We start from the raw sequence: 19,368 nt of genomic DNA, 5'->3' as shown, positions 1-19,368 counted from the left end.
TCATTGTTAATCTGTGTTGTTTTTTTTTCCCTGATTAAAGTCACAGGAAATTCCCAACAATGTCTGACTTTCACATGGGTTTCAGACATCATGAAAAGACTGGGGAAAATCTGTGACTCAATCAGTAGTGTGATGCTAACAATGCAAAGGTCAAGAATTCAATGTCCAGGAACTTTCAACCATAAAAATGTGTTGAACTGCATAAAGCCTTTACACAAATAACAAAGCTTGTAAGATAAACAACACAACAATGAAAGTTTCTGGTTTAGTTTAGTTTTGTTAGTGTGTGCTCCTCCTATGGGCAGTGGGGGAAGTTTTGTTATAAAGGCTGCAATTCCAATCCAGAAGAGGATTGATTGTGATCGTAAATGACTGTGAGATGTTCATCAGGCACTATCAGCACCACTGTAAAGTAGATCATCTTCAGAATATGTATTTTATTTTACTATCACAAAAAAATTCAGTTGATAACATCCAGGGCTTTTGGGATACCATACAGTATTACAATATATACAGCGCCATATAAATACACATGACTTTACTTGCTTTTAGCTGAACTTTTTTTTCATAATTGCTGAACTTTTGCTACATTGACATTTTATTACTGTGAAGCTGCTTTGAAACAAACTGTATTGTGTAAAGCACTAAATCAATGTGATTTGGCAGTGATCACTTATAAACATCATGTTGCCTTACATTGGTTAGTCTAATCCAGTGTTTACAGAACATGAAGATCTAGGAAACATTCACTCGTCTGTTTTCTTTCACCGATCCAGGAAGCAGATTTGTTACAGCTGGTTTCACATGCTCATTTCAATGAGGATCTGAGACATTCAGCCTATGAAATTTTCACGGCTAAATAAAATCTAGATTAAATCAAATCTTATACTGTACATCTGATATTTATTAAAGCTAAAAAAAAAGAAAGAAATAATTTAGACAGTTGTTGCAATGTTATTTCTGTCAGATATGTTCCTGTCAGATTATAAATTCTAAAATCAGCCCATGTAATTTAGATAAATGGGTGATCAAACATTACTGAATTGACAAAATGACTAGAAACAACTGTGATATAACATGAAAAATATATGTAGCTATGATTTCAAAACAACAAAAAGTCACGTCAAATGCAGTGAGATTACAGTAATTATTAATCCAGAAATCTGTAAATGCAGTGAACTACATCTTTCAACACATTTCACTGTATAGAACAGCCGGATCGAGATCGAGGTGCGGGTCTGCTATTGATTGCTTGCATCTGCTGTATGTGTTGCTGCCTCAGCACTTCCATGTTCTGTTCATTTCTCCGCTGCTGATCTGCTATCATTTGTCCATACTTTCTTGACATTGTCTCCTCTACATCTGCATTCTTTCTCTTCAACTCGTCTATCTCCCAGGCCATCCTGTCAGCTTTCTCCTGAAAGCCCTTCTCCATCAGGGCAGCCTGCTCCCTCATCTTACTCTCCATTGCACGCTTTGTCTCCTGTTGTTGGCGGGACATCTCCTCTTCCATCACTTCTATGACCTGTCTCACCCTCTCTTCATTATTCTGTTGTTCAGTCTCCATCTTCTCCTCCAGTTGACGCTGCCTCTCTTCCTGAGCTATAATTTCCTGTTCCAGAAGGACTGCCCTCTCTCTCTCCTCTGGTAAGCCATAAAAGAAGTGGTTGAAGAAAACAGTTGAATAAAAGATGCAAAAGAGACAAGAGTCCAATCAAGGAGACAAATCTAAGATAGACTCTACAGTGTCATCCCATGTGTTTAAAAATGAATACACTGAAAACAAAGGTTTTACCACAAATCCTCCTTTCATTTTCAGTTAGTTTATCATCAGCCTGCAGAATGGCTGTGGTCACTGCAACCTTCTCCTGTAGAAACTTCTCCAACACCTCAGCAATCTATGAGGAAATGCAAGTAAAGGGTCAACATGATGTTAAAAGTTGAATATATGATTGTCATAATTAGTATTGTTCTATATAATGTAATGTATATAATTTATGACCTTGACTTCTTTGCAGGCCAGTGTATTGTACTGAATCACAATGTCCTCCAGGTCCTGGCAGAAGAGATCGTAACCACCAGCTCTGGCATAAAATCCTCCATTGATTCTTTCTGTCATTGGGTCAGAGAGAACTGACATAAGACTTTCACATTTTGCCTCAGAAGCCTTCTCATTGTCCCAGAGATACGCATCAAACTGACGACTGATGGCTTCCTAAAACAGCACACAGAAAATCAGGAAGGATGCTTAATGCTCATTGTTTGAGTTCTTTTGCACTTTATCTTTCATCTTATCATTTAGCGTTTATCCAAGTCTTATTTACCTACCAGTGGTGGCGGCTACCATGCAAGGTGTCCTATCCTAACCACTGGGAACAAGTAGGGGTTCAGTGTCTTGCCTAAGGTTACTTGACATATATAGCCAGGATGCACTAGGGCTTGAACTGGGAAACTTTTGATTTTTAATTTCACTACCCCCTGAGCCAGTTTTCCAGGTTAAAAACCTGGAACCTTGCTTCCAGTTAATTACATGTTGTCACATTACTGTCGAGTCCAGGCACTGCACAATATTTTGTAATCCTCAACAGCATGTTTATTGCTTGGTAGCTTGATCTGGTTTAGCACCACATAGGCCTATGTTACTTAGGCTAACTATCCTATTGCATGTCATACACGAATAGGTGAGCGGGGCTCAACAGGCAGTTATGAAGTAGGCTTTGATCTTCTTCTGCAGAGGCAGTGCTTGCTGCCCTTTGACGCACTTTGTAAATCCTGTTGTTTGCTGGGTGTGGTGTCAATTAAAGTTTTTATTTGACTAACAAGGAAGTTTTTAGCTCTAAAACTTACAGGATATTCTTATAATATGATGACCTCTTATATGTAAAATGCTCAAGGAAAATTTGATTTCTCAGTTCATCACTCCTTTAAACTGACTTTGAACTACCTGTGCATTTAACGGTTTTATTGCACACCTTCCAGCCAATCAGAATAGAGTATTCAGACCATGGTATAATTTGATAGGCAACTCCCACCTACCTCTAAAGATGTCAGGTACTTCCCATCATGATCCCTAAAGGAGCGTTTCATGAAGGTTTGTGTTGCCATGAGGGTGAAACACTGGTGTTCAGAGGTGATTTCATTTAGTTCCAGGGGAAAGGAGTTCTTGAGCTTCTCCATTCCACTCTGGTAAACCTCAAGCCCCTCCTGCAATGCAGCTTCATTCTCAATCATTGACATGGCGATCACAGCATTCTCCAGACACGGCACAGCCCCACTGGAGATGGTGTCCACATATGTTTTTGCAAGATGACCCAAAACTTTATGAAGGCACAGGGTTAAAATACAAGGAAGGTGAGAAAAAAGGTAAGAATAAATGGATGCTAGCTGCTTACAGAGTAGCAAATGGCAGGTGATATGTTTAACAAAGAGGATTCATTTCTAAATCTGTTTTTGATTTTTCAAGCACCATGTCATGAAGATGTCATGAAGACCCCACTGCCCACTTAAAAAAAACTGACAGTCCAAAACATTAAGAGACTTAACGTTTTACCTCTGCCAGTGACAGTATATCCATCTTTCAGATTTTTCACTTGGCTCTGGTCAAAGATAAACTGGCAGAAACGATCAGTGACCTCCAAAAATTGTTTTGAAATCTCAGCTGGGTCCAGTGTCTCCAGATAAGAGACATTGTCTGGATGGGTTGGGAATGGGAAGGTGAAACATTTCCGTGATGGGAAATATTTACGAATGCACTCTCTTGGAAGGTTGTAATTATTAACTTGACTCGAGGTACCTTCAAGAGAACAACACAAAGATTTAACAAACATGTTATTGATAAATGGCCTTGGATATCACTGTAGGTAAACACAGAAAGCTAAAATCAGTTATTGGAAGTGGGAAGGTTTTGTTTGCTCACAGAAAGACTAATCACATATCCATAAACTAGCTGCACAGTCTAATAAAGCAGGTTTATACTAGGTGGCCTTACATCAAATAATAAGTACAATGTACTTATAGTGATCATATTGTATTGCAAAACACATTTGCTGCTATTGAGGTGGGATACGTGTTAGAGAGATTAGATTAGAGAGGTTTGGTGGTATAGGTAGGTTTAAGGGTGTGTTAAGATGTAAGGGATGGATCAACAGTGTAATTACAAATGTAATTACAGAACTAATTGCATGCAGGTATTTTTAAATATAAGTTCAATGTAAAAACATGAATGTACTTCATACGTGCATTGTATTGAATGATAAATTTAGATGCAAGTATATAGTAGTAGCTACGGCCATCTAATATAAAGTGGGACCAAGCAGTTAATTAAATAAAAGTTCAAGCTTTGAATATTACCTAGTTTTAGTTTCAGAGCAAATTCTAGATATTCATCCTCTGTTGCATCTTGGCCATTGATATTTAGCTGCAGAGTGAAGTCCCTCACAGCCCAGATGAAACTGGGGAAGAACTTCACAAACTCTGAATCATCTACAACTTCATCAGGTGATTTGATCTTGATGTACTCTGTTAACTCAGTGACATATCTGTTTAGTGTGAGTTAAAGAACATAGATTATAGATTCACTATGAGCCAGGGACCATATTTAAAATAGTAATCTCAATTTAAAAGAGTTGTTATATACCAAATGTAACTAATGGCCACAATGGAAAAAAAAAAAATACATCTATAACATGAATGCCATAATTACATTGAATCATTGTAATTTAAATGCATGAAAAATTTCACAGTGTAACGAGTCCACTGTAGGCAAGTTGTGATGAACCAAACACAGTTTATTGACAAAAAATGTAGCAAGTTTTAACTGTAACCACAGTTCCCTGAGAAGGGAATGAGACGCTGTGTCATTGACGCTTTGAGAACACCTCTGCGTGATTACATCTGAAACATGTGTCAACTAGTCCAATGGTGAGACGGAACGTGGTGACTGTCAACAAGGAACATGGTAGCCGTACATCTTTAGTGTCAAAGGGAATAATTCTGCAAAAAAAAAGCGATCCTGCAGTAACTCCAGCACTGTACCAACTGGGCAGAGATCCATCGAGATCTGTCGAGATCCGCACCATGAAGTTAAAACCCTATGAGTCTATGAGTTTGGGCCCCTCAGAGGCCAAACCCACAGGTTTTATATCTCCAGGCAGTGGTGAAGGACCGTGCCTCCCTCCTGACAGGAATCTCCAGGGGAAAGGAGTCAAAGAGGGACACTAGGTCCGAGAACAATATTCAGCTCTGCCAGTATGGCGCTACTAGGAGTAGACTTATTTCATACCGGTGGATTTTCTCCATAACTCCTAGGATTGCAGAGCAATCGGGGGAAATGCATACAGACATAACCTCGGCCATGTCTGTACCATAGCATCCAGCCTCAGGGGGGCTGGGTATGTTAGGAAGAACCAAAGTGGACAGCCACTTCCACATGGCTGTAAAATCTCCCATATACGCTTCCCCACCCAGGGGTGAAGTCTCCATTCCCCAGGTCTTAGCCCCTGTTTCGACAGAATGTCTGATCCTACATTCTGGTGCCCTGGGATGTATACTGCTCTCAGAGACCACAGGAGGATCTAGTGTGCCAGTTTGCATAGTGTATGAGATCACAGATCTTGATCTTGATCATATAAAGTTGGTTGCCCCTTGGGGAAAACCCCTTGGTCTTGAGCCACCAATGCAAGGGACTCATGTACAGCAGGCCAAAAGGTATCATGTTGGACAGATGTGCAGGGTGATAGAGCTAGACTGAAGACTCAAACTGACTTCTGATGTTCTTGTCCTAAACATAAAATTGAAAATGAATTGGCAGTAAACAAACTTGGACAAGACTAAGGTCCTGTCCTAAATGACACACTTCTATGCACTTTCGGTCTTGTGGACAATGGCTGCTGTGTGCACGTGTCTTTTAAGTCCACGAGACAGTAGAGTGTTCCATTTGTCAATTTTAGGCTTCAGAAGGGTGCTTATGAATGCCCCCTTTGTGGCCATTATGCGCCCTTGCTGTGCACTTTTGCTGAGCCCGCTCTGGTGTAAGCTCCTTCCCAACAGTCAAAGCGTCGTTACGTCATGAAAGTGTGGACTAGTAGTAAGGCCGTGAGTGTTTAGGGTGGACATAAGATTCCCCAAACAGTAGTTACATGGACAATACTAGGCAAAGGAATGAGGACTATATACACACAAAGACTACTAAACAAGGAACACCTGTAATGAATCACACAAAGAACCAAGGAGAACAAGATACGATAGGCTTGTTTGAGATGCATTGGCGCTGCGCAGACCAATCGGTGTATGACATCAAAGTAGTGCGAGAGTGTTTGGAGAGCATACGACTCCTTATGCTTTTGAATTGCTCTCACTGTACTTTGATGTCATACGCCGATCGGTCTGCGCAGCGCCAATGCATCTCGAACAATCCTATAGACAAGAAAACCAATCAGCACATGACATCGGCTGCCTGCTGTCCCGTGTCTGTTTCTGCATCCACACAACGTAACACAACACAGACCAAGTTTTAATACCCAGTGTCGCTGGCCACGCTGGGCATAAGCGAACTGCATGGGTTACATAAGGAATATTTCTATTGTGGCAGTCAATCACAACAATATATTTTTAAGTCCTGCTTTAGAAATTGAAATTATGATCAGAAGGATACTGCAGTTCCTCTATGGCCTTGTTGTCAATAGTTCCTCGGCTGTTCAGCACTAGAGTGCTACTCAGAAGGACAGCCAGAGAGAAGATCTTGGTGTCATGCTTTGAGTCCCCCTGAGACAGATAGAGTACGTTGATTTGACATGAGACCACAACCCATAATAGAAGACACACAATGTCTGATCTGTGATTGTGAGATTGGTGTACAATATGCATTCACACAGAAGAAGCTTCAGCAATTTATGGAATCAAAGTTCTGTGTGAATGTTGCAACAGATAGTTAGATAGTTTGGCAGTCACCTTGTCCACGTCTCCGAGTCCCTCAGTGTCCAGCAGCACCAGAGTGGTTCCTGCTTTAGTGGGGTGATCCACACACCACATCCAGATGCCCTTCGTCTTGGACTCAATGGTGCTGCCCAATGCAAACCCTGATAAAGCCACACAAACACACACAACAAAAAAACAACAACACACACACACACACACACACACACAGATTGACTTGCATGTTACTGCATAATGTTTTTGGATGCTATCAGTGCTGTCTATGGGGGTCTAACCTGTTTGTTGTCCTGCGAGGCGATTCATCAGGTAGGACTTCCCGGTGCGGTAGAGACCCACAACGGCCACCACCACCACTGGCTGCTGGATCTGCTGCAGGATCTGTAGAGCTGACTGCTGCACACACAGCTTCCCATCTGACTCCGTGTCAATCAAGCATACTGGTTTGTCCATGATCACTGGAGAATAAAGCTGTCCAACAGATACGCACCTTTAAAATCCTTTAAGTAACTGCAGTGTAATGGAGGTAAAAAGTTAAGATGGGTTGAAAAATATTCCAGTAATTCTACAGTACACAATAGAGTCATTCACCGGATGAGCAAGCTTTAACTTTTTCAGTTTGGGGAAGTTTGTGAAAAAAAAAAAAAAAATGTTTCTTATGTCATCGTAGCACACGCATACACATGTGGATAGAGGAACAGCAAAAAACCACAGAATATTCAGGCTTATACACAAAAAAAACCCACATCTTTCAACACATACAGACATCCACACTCACATAATGCACACATATACACATTCACCACAAATTACACAAGAACACTGATTCAGATACAAAGAAATCCTGTCAGGTTTGTGTCCAGCTACCATATATCTATATATGGTATATATGCTACATATCTATAAACTTACTTGGTTTAGCTGATAAACAACGTCACAAGAAAATGTAACCAATAGGGTAGTGTAATGAGAACTGGTTCCAGTTTAGAACCGGTTCCAAAAAGAAAAAATTTTTTTTGACAAATATACACAAAAAAATAACTCAAAATATGGACCTAAACTTTATCAGCTTTATAATGGCCCTAAACTTTATCAAGACATGTCAGGGTGTAGATATCACTCATATCCTCATACACACACACAATTATATATGGTTTATGATGACTCTGCATGTGTATTAGCTTTTATACTGAGCCAATGATATTTTCTATCTGCTAATCCCAACTCCACCCATAAACATAAACATCCTTAAAAACTGTGTTGTAATACCCATGTAACCCATGGATGAAGGAAAGTCACTTACCTTTTTGCTTTACTTAACTTCAGTAGCTCAATCTGAGCTGTATACAAGATGAAGCTTCCTGACATTCTATCTTTATATCTTGGGTCCAGCCTTTTAAGGCTTATTGGTCTAGAGTAAGTTAGGGGATGTCCTATTTATCGACTAAGTAAAGAGCAATGAGCAGTATAACTCTTGGTTTCACTTTCAAAATAAGCAATTGACTTTGTCCTGGATATCATGTATCATGAAAAGACTGGGGAAAATACGTTAACATGTGACTCAACCAGTAGTGTGTGACACTAACAATGCAAAGGTCAAGAGTTCAATGTCCAGAAACCTCTTTTACTAAAAAAACTTTCTACCAGAGAAATGTGTTTAAAAAGTTGTTTGGATAAAAACATATATATGAGTAAATGACTATTAGATTACTGCATGAAAAACAATAAACGTTACAAGATTACATCATTACAACAACACATACACGTGGAAAGGGTTTAGATTCTGAAGTCTCTGAAATAGTCAAGTCAAGTCAAGTCACCTTTATTTATATAGCGCTTTTTACAATGCAGATTGTGTCAACTGTGCTACTGGCTGTCGTGTCGATGAGGTCTTCACAATGGATAATCTAGTCGACTTGATCTCTGCTGATACTTCAGGGCTGCGTTGTGGTCGTAAAACTGCTGACATGGACTGAAATGCTAAGAGATTCTTAAATCCATGGTCAATAAACCCTGACTGTAGCAACTCATGATAACAAAACTTTTTAATGTTTAATGGTCAAAAGAAGGCTTTTCCTCTAGAACAAGGTATAAGTGAAATTTCTGTGCTTTTAACAATGTTGTCATATTAAAAAAAATCACACGCTGCTGTTTATGATGTTTGTTCATTGTCCTGAAAATTCCATTCAGTGAAGGTGGCAGAACTAACAACCTCTCCTGTCCTTTTGTTGTTGTTCATGAAGACTAATGTAAGTGATTTTGGGGAGCAGTCCAGCTGAGTGTGTGGATGTTAGCACAAATGGTAACTAATATCACTTTGTAGAAGCAATATATAAACTTTGTGTTTCTTTAACTAATTATATAAGTTTCTTGTTTAGTTTAGTTTTGTTAGTGTGTGCTCCTCCTTCAGGCAGTAGAGGATGTTTTGTTATAAAGGCTGTCCAGAAGAGGATTTCCTACACATGGCCCCAGGGAGGTTATAATTATTGTTATTTTTAGATGTTATTTATGTTTTATATGTATATCCCCTGGGTTCACAGACAAGGTTTAAGCCTAGTCCCAGACTAAAATATATGTTTGAGCTGTTTTAACTGAAAGCAACTTGCACTGACATATCTTAAAATATGCCATTGTTTTGTTTCAAGAAGAACACCAGTTGTTATGTCTGCATTAATTCTTCAAAATCTTCATTTATTACTTGGCATTGTCCATCCCAAACATGCAGCCTGGAGCGCCCTCCAGTGGCAACAGGTAAGAATTAATTAACCCAAAAACATCACAGTTTCTCCCCTCTTAATCAAATTCCCATGTACCCCAACTTCTAGAAACACATGGAATTTAATGTATGGAAATGACTTGATCTCTTACCGAACACTATTAGTTGGTGTCACTCCAAATGAATGCAAACTATGAGGTATACAACACAGATACAACACAGGAATTTGAATCGCTTGACAGCCCATTAATCAAAATTTGAATCGCTTGACAGCCCTAATATATATATGTATATTTATATTAAGGCTGTCAAGCGATTAAAATTTTTAATCCAATTAATTACATAATGTGGCAATTAATTCCTAAAGGTAATTTAGGGAGGAGCAAGCCCATCTAATCTTCCAATCAAACGCCAGAGAATATAAGCAGCTGCTTACCTCTCTTCAGTCTCAGCTGTTACAGTTCCATAAAGAAGAATGTCCGACACCCCAGAAATCCAGCTTTTCCCATCAGACGATGAACTCTCCTTTCTTCCCGAGACACATCTTGCGTAAGAATGGATCTTACAAATCCAAACACAGAGTGCTCTAGTTGCAAAATCCAGTGCTCATACCAACCGTGCTTCAGAAGACCACTCTATCCTCCACCCTCAAGATCACCAGTTTTAACTGCGTCTGGTCTGTCTTCTTCACAGACTTCATCTTTACATTCTACTGCTGCTAATCCACTGATTCCACCAATGACAAAATGGTCCGTCAACAGCCTATGTCAAGCCCTCTTCAGCTCTGGAATCCATTTCTCCCGCAGATCATCAAAAGCTCAACTCTACGACCTCTTCACTAACAACAGTTCCAGCATTCCAACAAACACTTCAACATCTCATAAAAGCAAGCCCTCATCAACTTCTGTTTCCCTTGCATATGTTTCCCAGTATGCCTTTGTAGACAGTTATCCAACCTACTCAGAGAACAGATCCTAGCGTGAGGCTGCCTTCGCTAGGAGTCAAAACCAATCCAGATCCCCCAACCCATCTAGTAATAGCCCAAGCTCCAAAATCTACTTCATACGTCCCTCACTCAAGCAGTCACCATAACCAGATTTTCACTTTAATTTCAGGAATTGGCCTCACTGTTCCAATACTTTTGGAGGGGAGCGTATTTGATTTTATAAACTTGTGTTATATGAAAAGAAAAAAGGAGGAATAACCACTGGCTAAACAAGAAATTTTATTTTATGAATATACAGGGGAAGACCCTTTAAAATTAAAATAATTAACAGACTATAATATGTCTGAACACTAGAGGCTGACATTTTATTGGGAATCCCCCAAGATGGCAAACAAAATCACTATTAATCACATGATTGGGATGGGACAGGAAAAAATGTCAGCAGGAGTGAGCAGAACTGGGAATCGTTATAACACCATTATTCCCAGCTTTATACACAAATATACTGTTTATAAAAATAAAATATATATTTTAATTTTGAACTAAACTCTTGTTCCCTTTCTCTTCATGCTCTCGTTTGCTTTGGTGTGGCTGGTTAAGTGAATGACGTGCTCCACATCCGTAACAGTTGGTGGCGGTAATGCACCAAGTTGGTATGCCAATGCCAAACCGTTTGCTATTGTTGATATCTGGGACACGGTTCCACACACTTCTTAAAACGTTTGCTTTTCTCAGCCATGATTTACCCTTTTAGTGTGATCGCGCTTCAAACAGACAGTCCCTGAAGATGAAAAGAGAATAGAATTTTTTTCATAAACATACAAAGTTTTACTTTACTGGCTCAGGGGTCCCGTGGTCATTAAAAAGGATTTACTGAGAGAGAATACTTGGCAAAAACATTGCAAAATGTACATATACATAGCATGAAGAAGAGCAAAATTGAGTCTGGCGTGAAAGAGCGAGTGAGAGTGAGCAAGTATTCTGAACTGGCAGTGGAATGCCAAGGTTTACCCCGTGGAGGTTGGATGCCGGGGCTGTAGGGGGTGGCAGGGAGACATCCCTGATATGCCACTGCCCCCCGATGGGAGATGTACTGGTATAGGGCGAAACATCGGTGAATGTCGGCTACCAGCTGACATAATGGCATCAAAAGATGTACATCAGGTGGAAATGCCATGCAGGTATAACATCTCACCTGTGTTATAAATTATGCAAGCCAGCATTGTTTTTGGGACTTTGTTACACACCTCACATGGGATGTTATTTTATTTTGTTTTTTGCCTTTGTTGTCATTCGTACTGGGAATAAACGGAGAAGAAAACCTTCACATTCTAATGAACTTGTTTTAAGTTCTTCTTACGAATTCCCACAAGGCTTTCCACTGGATTTGATTAAAAGTTTTTATAGAAGGTCTTGGTCTCTATGACAGATTTGTTGTTTTTTGTGTGTGGCCCTTACAATTCTACATCTGAATTAATAAAGTAGGTCACATAGTTTTCCATCATTGGATATCATTAAGACCATTCATGTTACTTAGAAAATAGTTTTTTGTGTGTGTGTTTTGTTTATGGCACCTTTCACTTTGGACTGCTGGTCGTCTGTGCTTTACCTGTAAGATTGTCAGATGGACTAACACTTGTACAGTTTTATTTTAAAGAGGTACTCTGAATGCAGTTTCAATCAGAGGTGTTTACGAAGCTGCTCAACAGTGCTGAAAGTGTCACATTTTTTTACATTTCAGTATTGACTTAGTAATGTGGTCAGTACTTTTGACAAAACTAGTGGGAACATTTTTGCAAAACGAAAATACGTATCGGCATGTGTGAAATGTCCACTGAGTGGTGCTAAAAGTGTGTTCAGTTTTTTTCCTAAACAGATAAACGTAAATATGGTACGTTTTATATTATGTTGGTTTTGTATGCATCACTGCAGTTATGATTTGAAATGTGAGTGGCACTAAAAATCTAACGCTCCATTATGTTTTAAAATAACACACCGTCTACACTATACCTAAACCTCCCCGATAGTGTTAAAAAAAGCAAATATGACATAAAAACGCAATTGTAAGTATGCTTGTTTTTGATCTCTCATCTTCAATCGTGAGTCATGTTTCACAAGATTCATACCCTAGCCTTCCGCATCCTAAGTACAATTCAGTACCAGTTGAGCTACTGAGCAAGCTTATTACAACAGAAAAGCGAAACATATGGAGCTGGTTAAGCGATACAAAGTCCAAAATGTATTTGTTTACAAATCATGCACTTTAGTAAAAAAGTGTAAGTGTTTGAGATCATAACAATATTGTGCAAGGATGTATGAAAACAAGTCTTTATGCATCCATAATCTGACCCTGTTATCATAACAGTGTATGACAATGATTAAAGGTGCTTGCTGTTTTACTGCCTCTAGTGTTCATTTCTGTTGGAAACTGCAGTGATATGTACATATTGGTACATATTTTGCATTTTGCAAAAATGAAGATGTGTGTGGAGCAAGTGGTGGCTTGTCATTGTCTTACTAATTGCGTCATCAGTTATGCGCTCCTGTTGGCGTTTGGTGACAAGGGAGTGGATCAAGCCTCTCCCGTCCCACTTCAAAAAAAAAAAAAAAACTCATCCCATCCCAATCCCAAGAAAAAACTGTCCTGTCCTGTGCATTTCAGTCAGTCAAATAAGTATTTGATCCCCAAGCAAAACGTGGTGGAGAAACTCTTGTTGGCAAGCACAGATGTAAGACGTTTCTTGTAGTTGGTCACCAGGTTTGCACACATCTCAGGAGGGATTTTGGTCCACTCCTCTGTACAGATCCTTCAAGCGACAGCCAAGAAACCTCAAAGTTTTTTGCTTTGCTTCAGTCACTTCAGTCTCCGAGCTGTAATGCATACATGATATAGAGTCTTATCCGTACATCTTAGCCTATTGGTCTAAAGTGAGTCAGGGGATCTTACTGATCTCTCATCATTCCTTCTGGTGGACTTGCACCCAGATATACACACACACTCACTCACACACACACACACACACACACACACACACACACACACACACACACACACACACACACACAGTACTGTGCAAAAGTCTTAGGCCTGTCAGTATTTTCATCCCCCAAAAAAGGTTTTAAGCCAGTTATTTATATCTTTTGCTGTAGTGTGTCAGTAGGAAATATCAGTTCACATTTCCAAACATTCATTTTGCCATTTTTTATAATAATCCAGTGAGATTTTTGAATACACAAGGAGTCTGACAATAGTCGGTGCTCCACACAGAGATCAGGGGTTTATAAAGCGTGTGTACGCACAAAACGGGGCTGGAAACGTGCGTACGCCAGTTCCCGCGCAAAGGTTGTGATCTATAAAAAACAAACTTGACGGGAGAATGTGCGGACCTTTAAGCAAATTTTGAGCCGTGTGTACGAACATTTTGGAGACAGAGCAGTTTGGCGACACCGATGGTGAGCTGAGGGACTCATGGCAGATGAAGGAAAACCACTTTAAATCCTCGTTATGAGTCCTAATTATAAATACAGTGCATGTTCACAATAACAGTTTAAATAATAATAATAATATTAAAAAGATTTAAACTCGCGTGGAAACGTTTTCATTTATACACATTTACATTATTATTACACGTTCACTAATGGCGATAAGCACTGAAATTACACGCAGTCATTACGGAGAAGTTAAACAAATGTGATATGAATTGAGATAGTAGATGTGCTACTTTTCGATCACTTTTCCTGTGACACGCTGCTTTAATGACAGCGAGGAGCGCTGGGAGAACAATCTTTAAACTAAACTGCAGATGTTATGACAAAATATTTTAGCGAGAACGATGATCAGTGATGCACACTTAACTTGGATATTATGGAAGACACTGCTGGATTCGGTGGTAAAACGGTCCGTTGTCCTGTTTGAATAGATCCAATGATAATAGCTTACTGTATAACTGCAGCTGCAGGAGGTGTTGATGTCGTGTGAAGGATCTTCAAACAATTACCACTGTATTTGAAGGATATCATTTGAGGAAAATGGTAAGATTTGCATGTTTGTCAGTGACGCACAGAGTCAGACAATTGTATTTACACTGCAATAAATAAGTAGGCCGATCTGTTAAAATAGCCTATAATCATCCTAAAAGATATGTTCACCTTATCAGCAAAACTGCATAAATTTGATTCGAATTGTTTAAAACAATTAAAATACTATTTGGCCAGTGGAAATGAATGAATCAACTCTATTCTAAAACCTTTATCTCAAGTATTTTATACAATTTTGTTTTTATGTATTTTTTGATATATTCATGCTAAAACATAAAGAGGATATTGGATGATTTATAGTCCATATCTAATATTTTCCAATGTCTTGTACCTTTGACGGTGTTAACCATGGTGTCACGTGGATGGGAACGTGTATGGAAATGATATGCAGATGAGGTTATGCATAGTAAAACTAGGCGTTGTAAGCTCCATATATGGTGATTTCGGGGAGGAGAGAGGGTGGAGATGCACGTACGCACAATCTCCCGCTTACTGGGATTTATAAAGGGATTTGTGTGAAGGTTCTGGCGTCACATGATTTTATAAATCTAATTTTTTTTTCATGCGTACGCAGAATCTAGCTTTTGTGTGTACGTACACTTTTAGGATGAAACAGTGCCGGATTGGGACTCATTTTGAGCCCTGGAGTTTCATGCCTTAGACCGGCCCACTTTAATTCGCGACTGACTATATTAAAATAATGTAATTATAACCTCAGTATATAAGTCTGCAATAGTGCACTGTTCTCTACAGCCTTGTAATTAATTGTATTTTTCAAAAATATCTTCAAATACCCATGATAGTACAAAAAATGCTAAAATTTGATATAGAGTCATTTTTATTGTATAATAATGATTTTATAATGTGAACCATTGATTAATTCTCTAGCCATCTAGTGGCTGTAGTTAAAAATGTGTAATTTTAATTTTAATTTAATTAAGTGTTTGCTTTCCAGTAGATGGTAGTAATCGTCCACTAAACCCAGGCACATTTTTCATGTCTATCACTATGAATGAAATTTAGAAATCTAGATCTTTATTAAAGTGGATTTAACATTAAATTTTGCTATTTTATATAAATGTATATACTTAAATTATTACAAATTGAGGCAAATAAATAACACAAAATACCATAATCCTACAAAATTGCACAACTTTACAGTAAAATATTAAAGTAGGCTATTACGTTTGTTTAACCATCTGGGTTAAATGCAAAAGCCACACACTGTGTCTCTCTTTAACACATATAAACACACACACACACACACACACACACACACACACACACACACACACACACACACACACACACACACACAGAGAGAGAGATGTGAGACTGGTAAGACTGTAACAGAGAACATTAAGAACTGTGTCTGTGAGTGTTCAGTTCTCAATGTTCTGTTACAGTCTTACTAGTCTCACATCTCTCTTTGTGTGTGTGTGTGTGTGTGTGTGTGTGTGTGTGTGTGTGTGTGTGTGTGTTCATCACCTGTTTATAAAAACAAAACACCAATCACAGCATCTGTTTATAACACTTATTTTATTTTTTTATTTTTCTATTTTCCATTTACTGTTTTATAATTATTATACTTTTGCTGTTATTTTAGTTTTTTTGTTCATAATTGCTGTTGCCTTTTGAAGATGAGTTACTGTTCATTGAATAGTACAAAAAACAGATTTAATGATAATGTTTATTATAAAAGGTTTATAAAAAATGTTATGATGAATGAATTATTTTGAGTTATTTTATTTTCTTTGGCGCCGCCCGCGTCCCTTCTTCCCTTCCTCCCTGTATCTTGTACGTCTGTTCCTGTAAATATTATATATTTTTTCCACTATTCTTGTCTGTTTACGTTTACCATCATACCTTTATACCGTTACCTTGTATTCACACTTAATAAATAATTGCATTGTTCTTTCGCCTTCGTGGTTCTTTGTTCCACAATGTTTATATGCGTTTCTTTTTAATTTCTATTTTTAATGTTTTGCCCCTGTACCCCTAGACCTTTTCAGGGGTCATAACAATACGAGTCACAGATTTTAGGTCTAAATAACTACATTCTCCCCTACAAAAACTTACCATGACATTCGCTGCAAGTGGAGTGATACAAACGGTGAAAGTGGGAGAATATCACACAGCTGGAAAATGCTCTCAGCCAATTAGATTCAAGAACCAAAACAAAGTGTTTTAGAAATTAATTTATCCTATTGTCATTTTCTTTGTTCTAATTATATTACCGACTGTTTACTTATTTACTTTTTACTTATGTTTATTTAGAACTTTTTACTTATCGGCAAGTATTTGTTTTGCTGTGGTTTGCTTAGTCTATATGATTTTGGTCATAGTGTCCATTCTAAGGAAATTAGGCCCACCATTCTGGAAATTGCCACCACAAAATCAGGCATTTCAGTTATCGCAAAAAATCACACACATGCACAAAACAAAATCCAGGTGGGACTGATAAATTATTTCTGTAGGATGAAGAGATACAGATCAATGATCAGCAAGATACTCTTAAAAAGGTATTATTTTACTTTCTACATTTACTACATTAACAAAACAATTTTGAGTCACATGATATTCATGGGTTCTGTCTGTCTCAGTGCTGAAACTCTTTAACCAAACTTACATGTATAGACAGATCAGAACTTATGAATATAGTGTATTATACTAACTTTATACAGTAATCTACTGCAAATATCAAACACACATTAGTCCTCATTAATACAGGTTCATATGTTAATTATTTTTCATGATTTTCATCTTAAATCATATGCTGAAGGTTCAGAATTATTGGATTCACATTCTTCAAAGCTCCTGTTATTTTAAGGGAAACAGCAGGAAACCACTGAAAGTGCTGTGGTTATTCTCGTTATCATATACCCTCCTGCCAGCCTTAAGTCTAACAAAGACAACATCTCCAACCTCCAGGAGCAACACAACTCCATTCGAGGAGTTTAATGCACCCTGAGGCTGTTCATCATATGCTGAAACCACAATCTCTCCATTCTTAATAATGTATACACTTGCTGCAGTTCCGGCAACACCATATACAGAGACTCTGAACATGTACGCTCCTTTCAGTGGGGCTGTGAAAACACCTAAATCAAATAACAAGAGAAACGGAATCAGCTGTTTCCTGTATGATTGCTGAATTACCAACCATACTCATTTAATTCTCTTATACACATTACACAACTGCAGAGAGGTCTGAATGGAGCAGAAGGGTTTCATTACTATAAACTGAGTTTTATGACTCCATTTCATTGATAATTACCTGTAATTGGGTTGTAGGCCTTCCCTATGTTTGTGAAGACGTTCCTGTAGGTTAGTGTGAAGTGAGTGGTAAAAGGACCAATATATTCATCGCCAGATTCCACCAGTGAAGCTGAAAAAGCTATTTCTCTGCCTGTTATTGAAAAACATAAGCAATATTGTGATATATTACTGTATTACACTGAGAATGAATACACTGAATTTAACATCATTCAAGCACACTTTCACCTCTATTTTCCTTTCTCAACTCCACTTGACTCAGAGTAAGATTTGAAATTTCTGTGAAGGAATAAAGATTCTGTTAAATGACATTTACACTGATTATTGTAATAGATAACACAATTTACACAGTATACACTCAACTTTACACTAACATTTACACTATACAATGTATTGCATTGGTGTTTTACTTTGAGGATCATTGATAAAAGAGTGAATGTTTTGGTGAAGTACCATCATTTTTCTTCATCATCTCATCCCTCAGTTCTCTGATGTTTTCTTTCTGCTCTATAACGGTGGCGGTCAGTTCTGTAAGTAGTAAACTAAATTTAAACTTCCATAACTTTTTCATAATTTTTTGAAGTGCTTTCACTTGAGCAATAATTTGCTGAGTATCTTCTTTAAAACAAACTTGTGTCTATATTCCCAAGCATTCTTGAAGAGCTGAAGAAATATAGATTCACTTTCTTAATCTTTGTCAAACTAGTAGATTAGACAGCTGACATCACAGTATGAGTAATATGGTGTTATAAATATGCATTTCTCATAAAAAATGATTGCATTTAATTTTATTCTGGGACTACCCTGTCATGTATGTAGTGTCCATCACGTTACCTTTGTTTTCTGTTCTTAGTCGCTCCATTTCAGTCCCCAGAGATTTCATTATTGTTTCCATGCTCTTTATTTTCCCCAGTTCTTCAAGGATGTTTATTTTTGATGAAAATACATCATCTGCCGATATAGCCCACACATTGAGCATTAAAACCGTTATAAAAATCAACATTGTTGTGCTCTCGGTTTCTAGCGATGTACTGAATCAACTGAATTAACGTTCTCTTAGTTTTAAAGACAACTTGCGTAATTGTTTAAACTGTCCAATAGACTTTAGACTGCAAATATGTTTTGGGTTACGACTGTAACCTTTGTTTCCTCAGGAGGGAATGAGATGTGTCAAATGAGGACACTATGGGGATGCCTCTGTGTGACTGCATCTGAAGCATGCATGCAACTAGTCCATTTCGGATTGGTGCCGCATCACCATGTGACGTGTGACCGCGAACCACAGAAGCCACATAGGGAAGCTGGTACATTTTAAAGCAAGGTCCTCACAGGCATTCACGAAGTATGACAAAAGGACTCAGCGTCTCATTCCCTTCCCAGCGAACAAAGGTTACAGTCATAACCTGAACTTGTGCTGCATCAAATGACGATACTGTGTGGAAAGAGATGCCCACTGCATTAT

General features: G+C 38.3%; 2 protein-coding genes across 4 annotated transcripts; both read right to left on the bottom strand.

Annotated features, from left to right (window-relative positions):
- Positions 1 to 423: 423 nt before the first annotated feature.
- On the bottom strand, positions 424 to 8,883 carry LOC137024655 (guanylate-binding protein 4-like). 3 transcript variants are annotated; one of them, XM_067392444.1, is made up of 10 exons: positions 8,234 to 8,877; positions 7,209 to 7,401; positions 6,949 to 7,076; positions 6,653 to 6,762; positions 4,351 to 4,538; positions 3,551 to 3,793; positions 3,037 to 3,317; positions 2,003 to 2,215; positions 1,796 to 1,898; positions 424 to 1,644 (listed from the first exon to the last, which is right to left on the bottom strand). In XM_067392444.1, the coding sequence occupies exons 2-10, from the start codon at positions 7,381 to 7,383 to the stop codon at positions 1,199 to 1,201; spliced, it is 1,887 nt and encodes a 628-aa protein (XP_067248545.1). In that variant the 5' UTR covers positions 7,384 to 7,401; positions 8,234 to 8,877; the 3' UTR covers positions 424 to 1,198. The 3 variants fall into 3 exon arrangements, with proteins under 3 accessions (XP_067248545.1, XP_067248546.1, XP_067248547.1); XM_067392445.1 differs by having other exon boundaries at positions 7,209 to 7,440; positions 8,234 to 8,297; XM_067392446.1 differs by lacking the exon at positions 424 to 1,644 and having other exon boundaries at positions 2,003 to 2,112; positions 8,234 to 8,883.
- A 7,343-nt stretch (positions 8,884 to 16,226) lies between these two features.
- Positions 16,227 to 18,967, bottom strand: LOC137023991 (complement C1q-like protein 2). The gene is made up of 5 exons (XM_067391135.1): positions 18,741 to 18,967; positions 18,360 to 18,434; positions 18,135 to 18,185; positions 17,908 to 18,039; positions 16,227 to 17,731 (listed from the first exon to the last, which is right to left on the bottom strand). Exons 1-5 carry the CDS (start codon positions 18,907 to 18,909, stop codon positions 17,451 to 17,453), a joined length of 708 nt encoding a protein of 235 aa, XP_067247236.1. The 5' UTR covers positions 18,910 to 18,967; the 3' UTR covers positions 16,227 to 17,450.
- Positions 18,968 to 19,368: the final 401 nt, after the last annotated feature.

This window comes from Chanodichthys erythropterus, chromosome 8 (genome assembly GCF_024489055.1).
Source record: "Chanodichthys erythropterus isolate Z2021 chromosome 8, ASM2448905v1, whole genome shotgun sequence".
In the NCBI taxonomy this organism is placed as follows: Eukaryota; Metazoa; Chordata; class Actinopteri; order Cypriniformes; family Xenocyprididae; genus Chanodichthys; species Chanodichthys erythropterus.
Note: the sequence above shows the minus strand (reverse complement) of the source record. Positions and strands in the feature narration are given on the sequence as shown.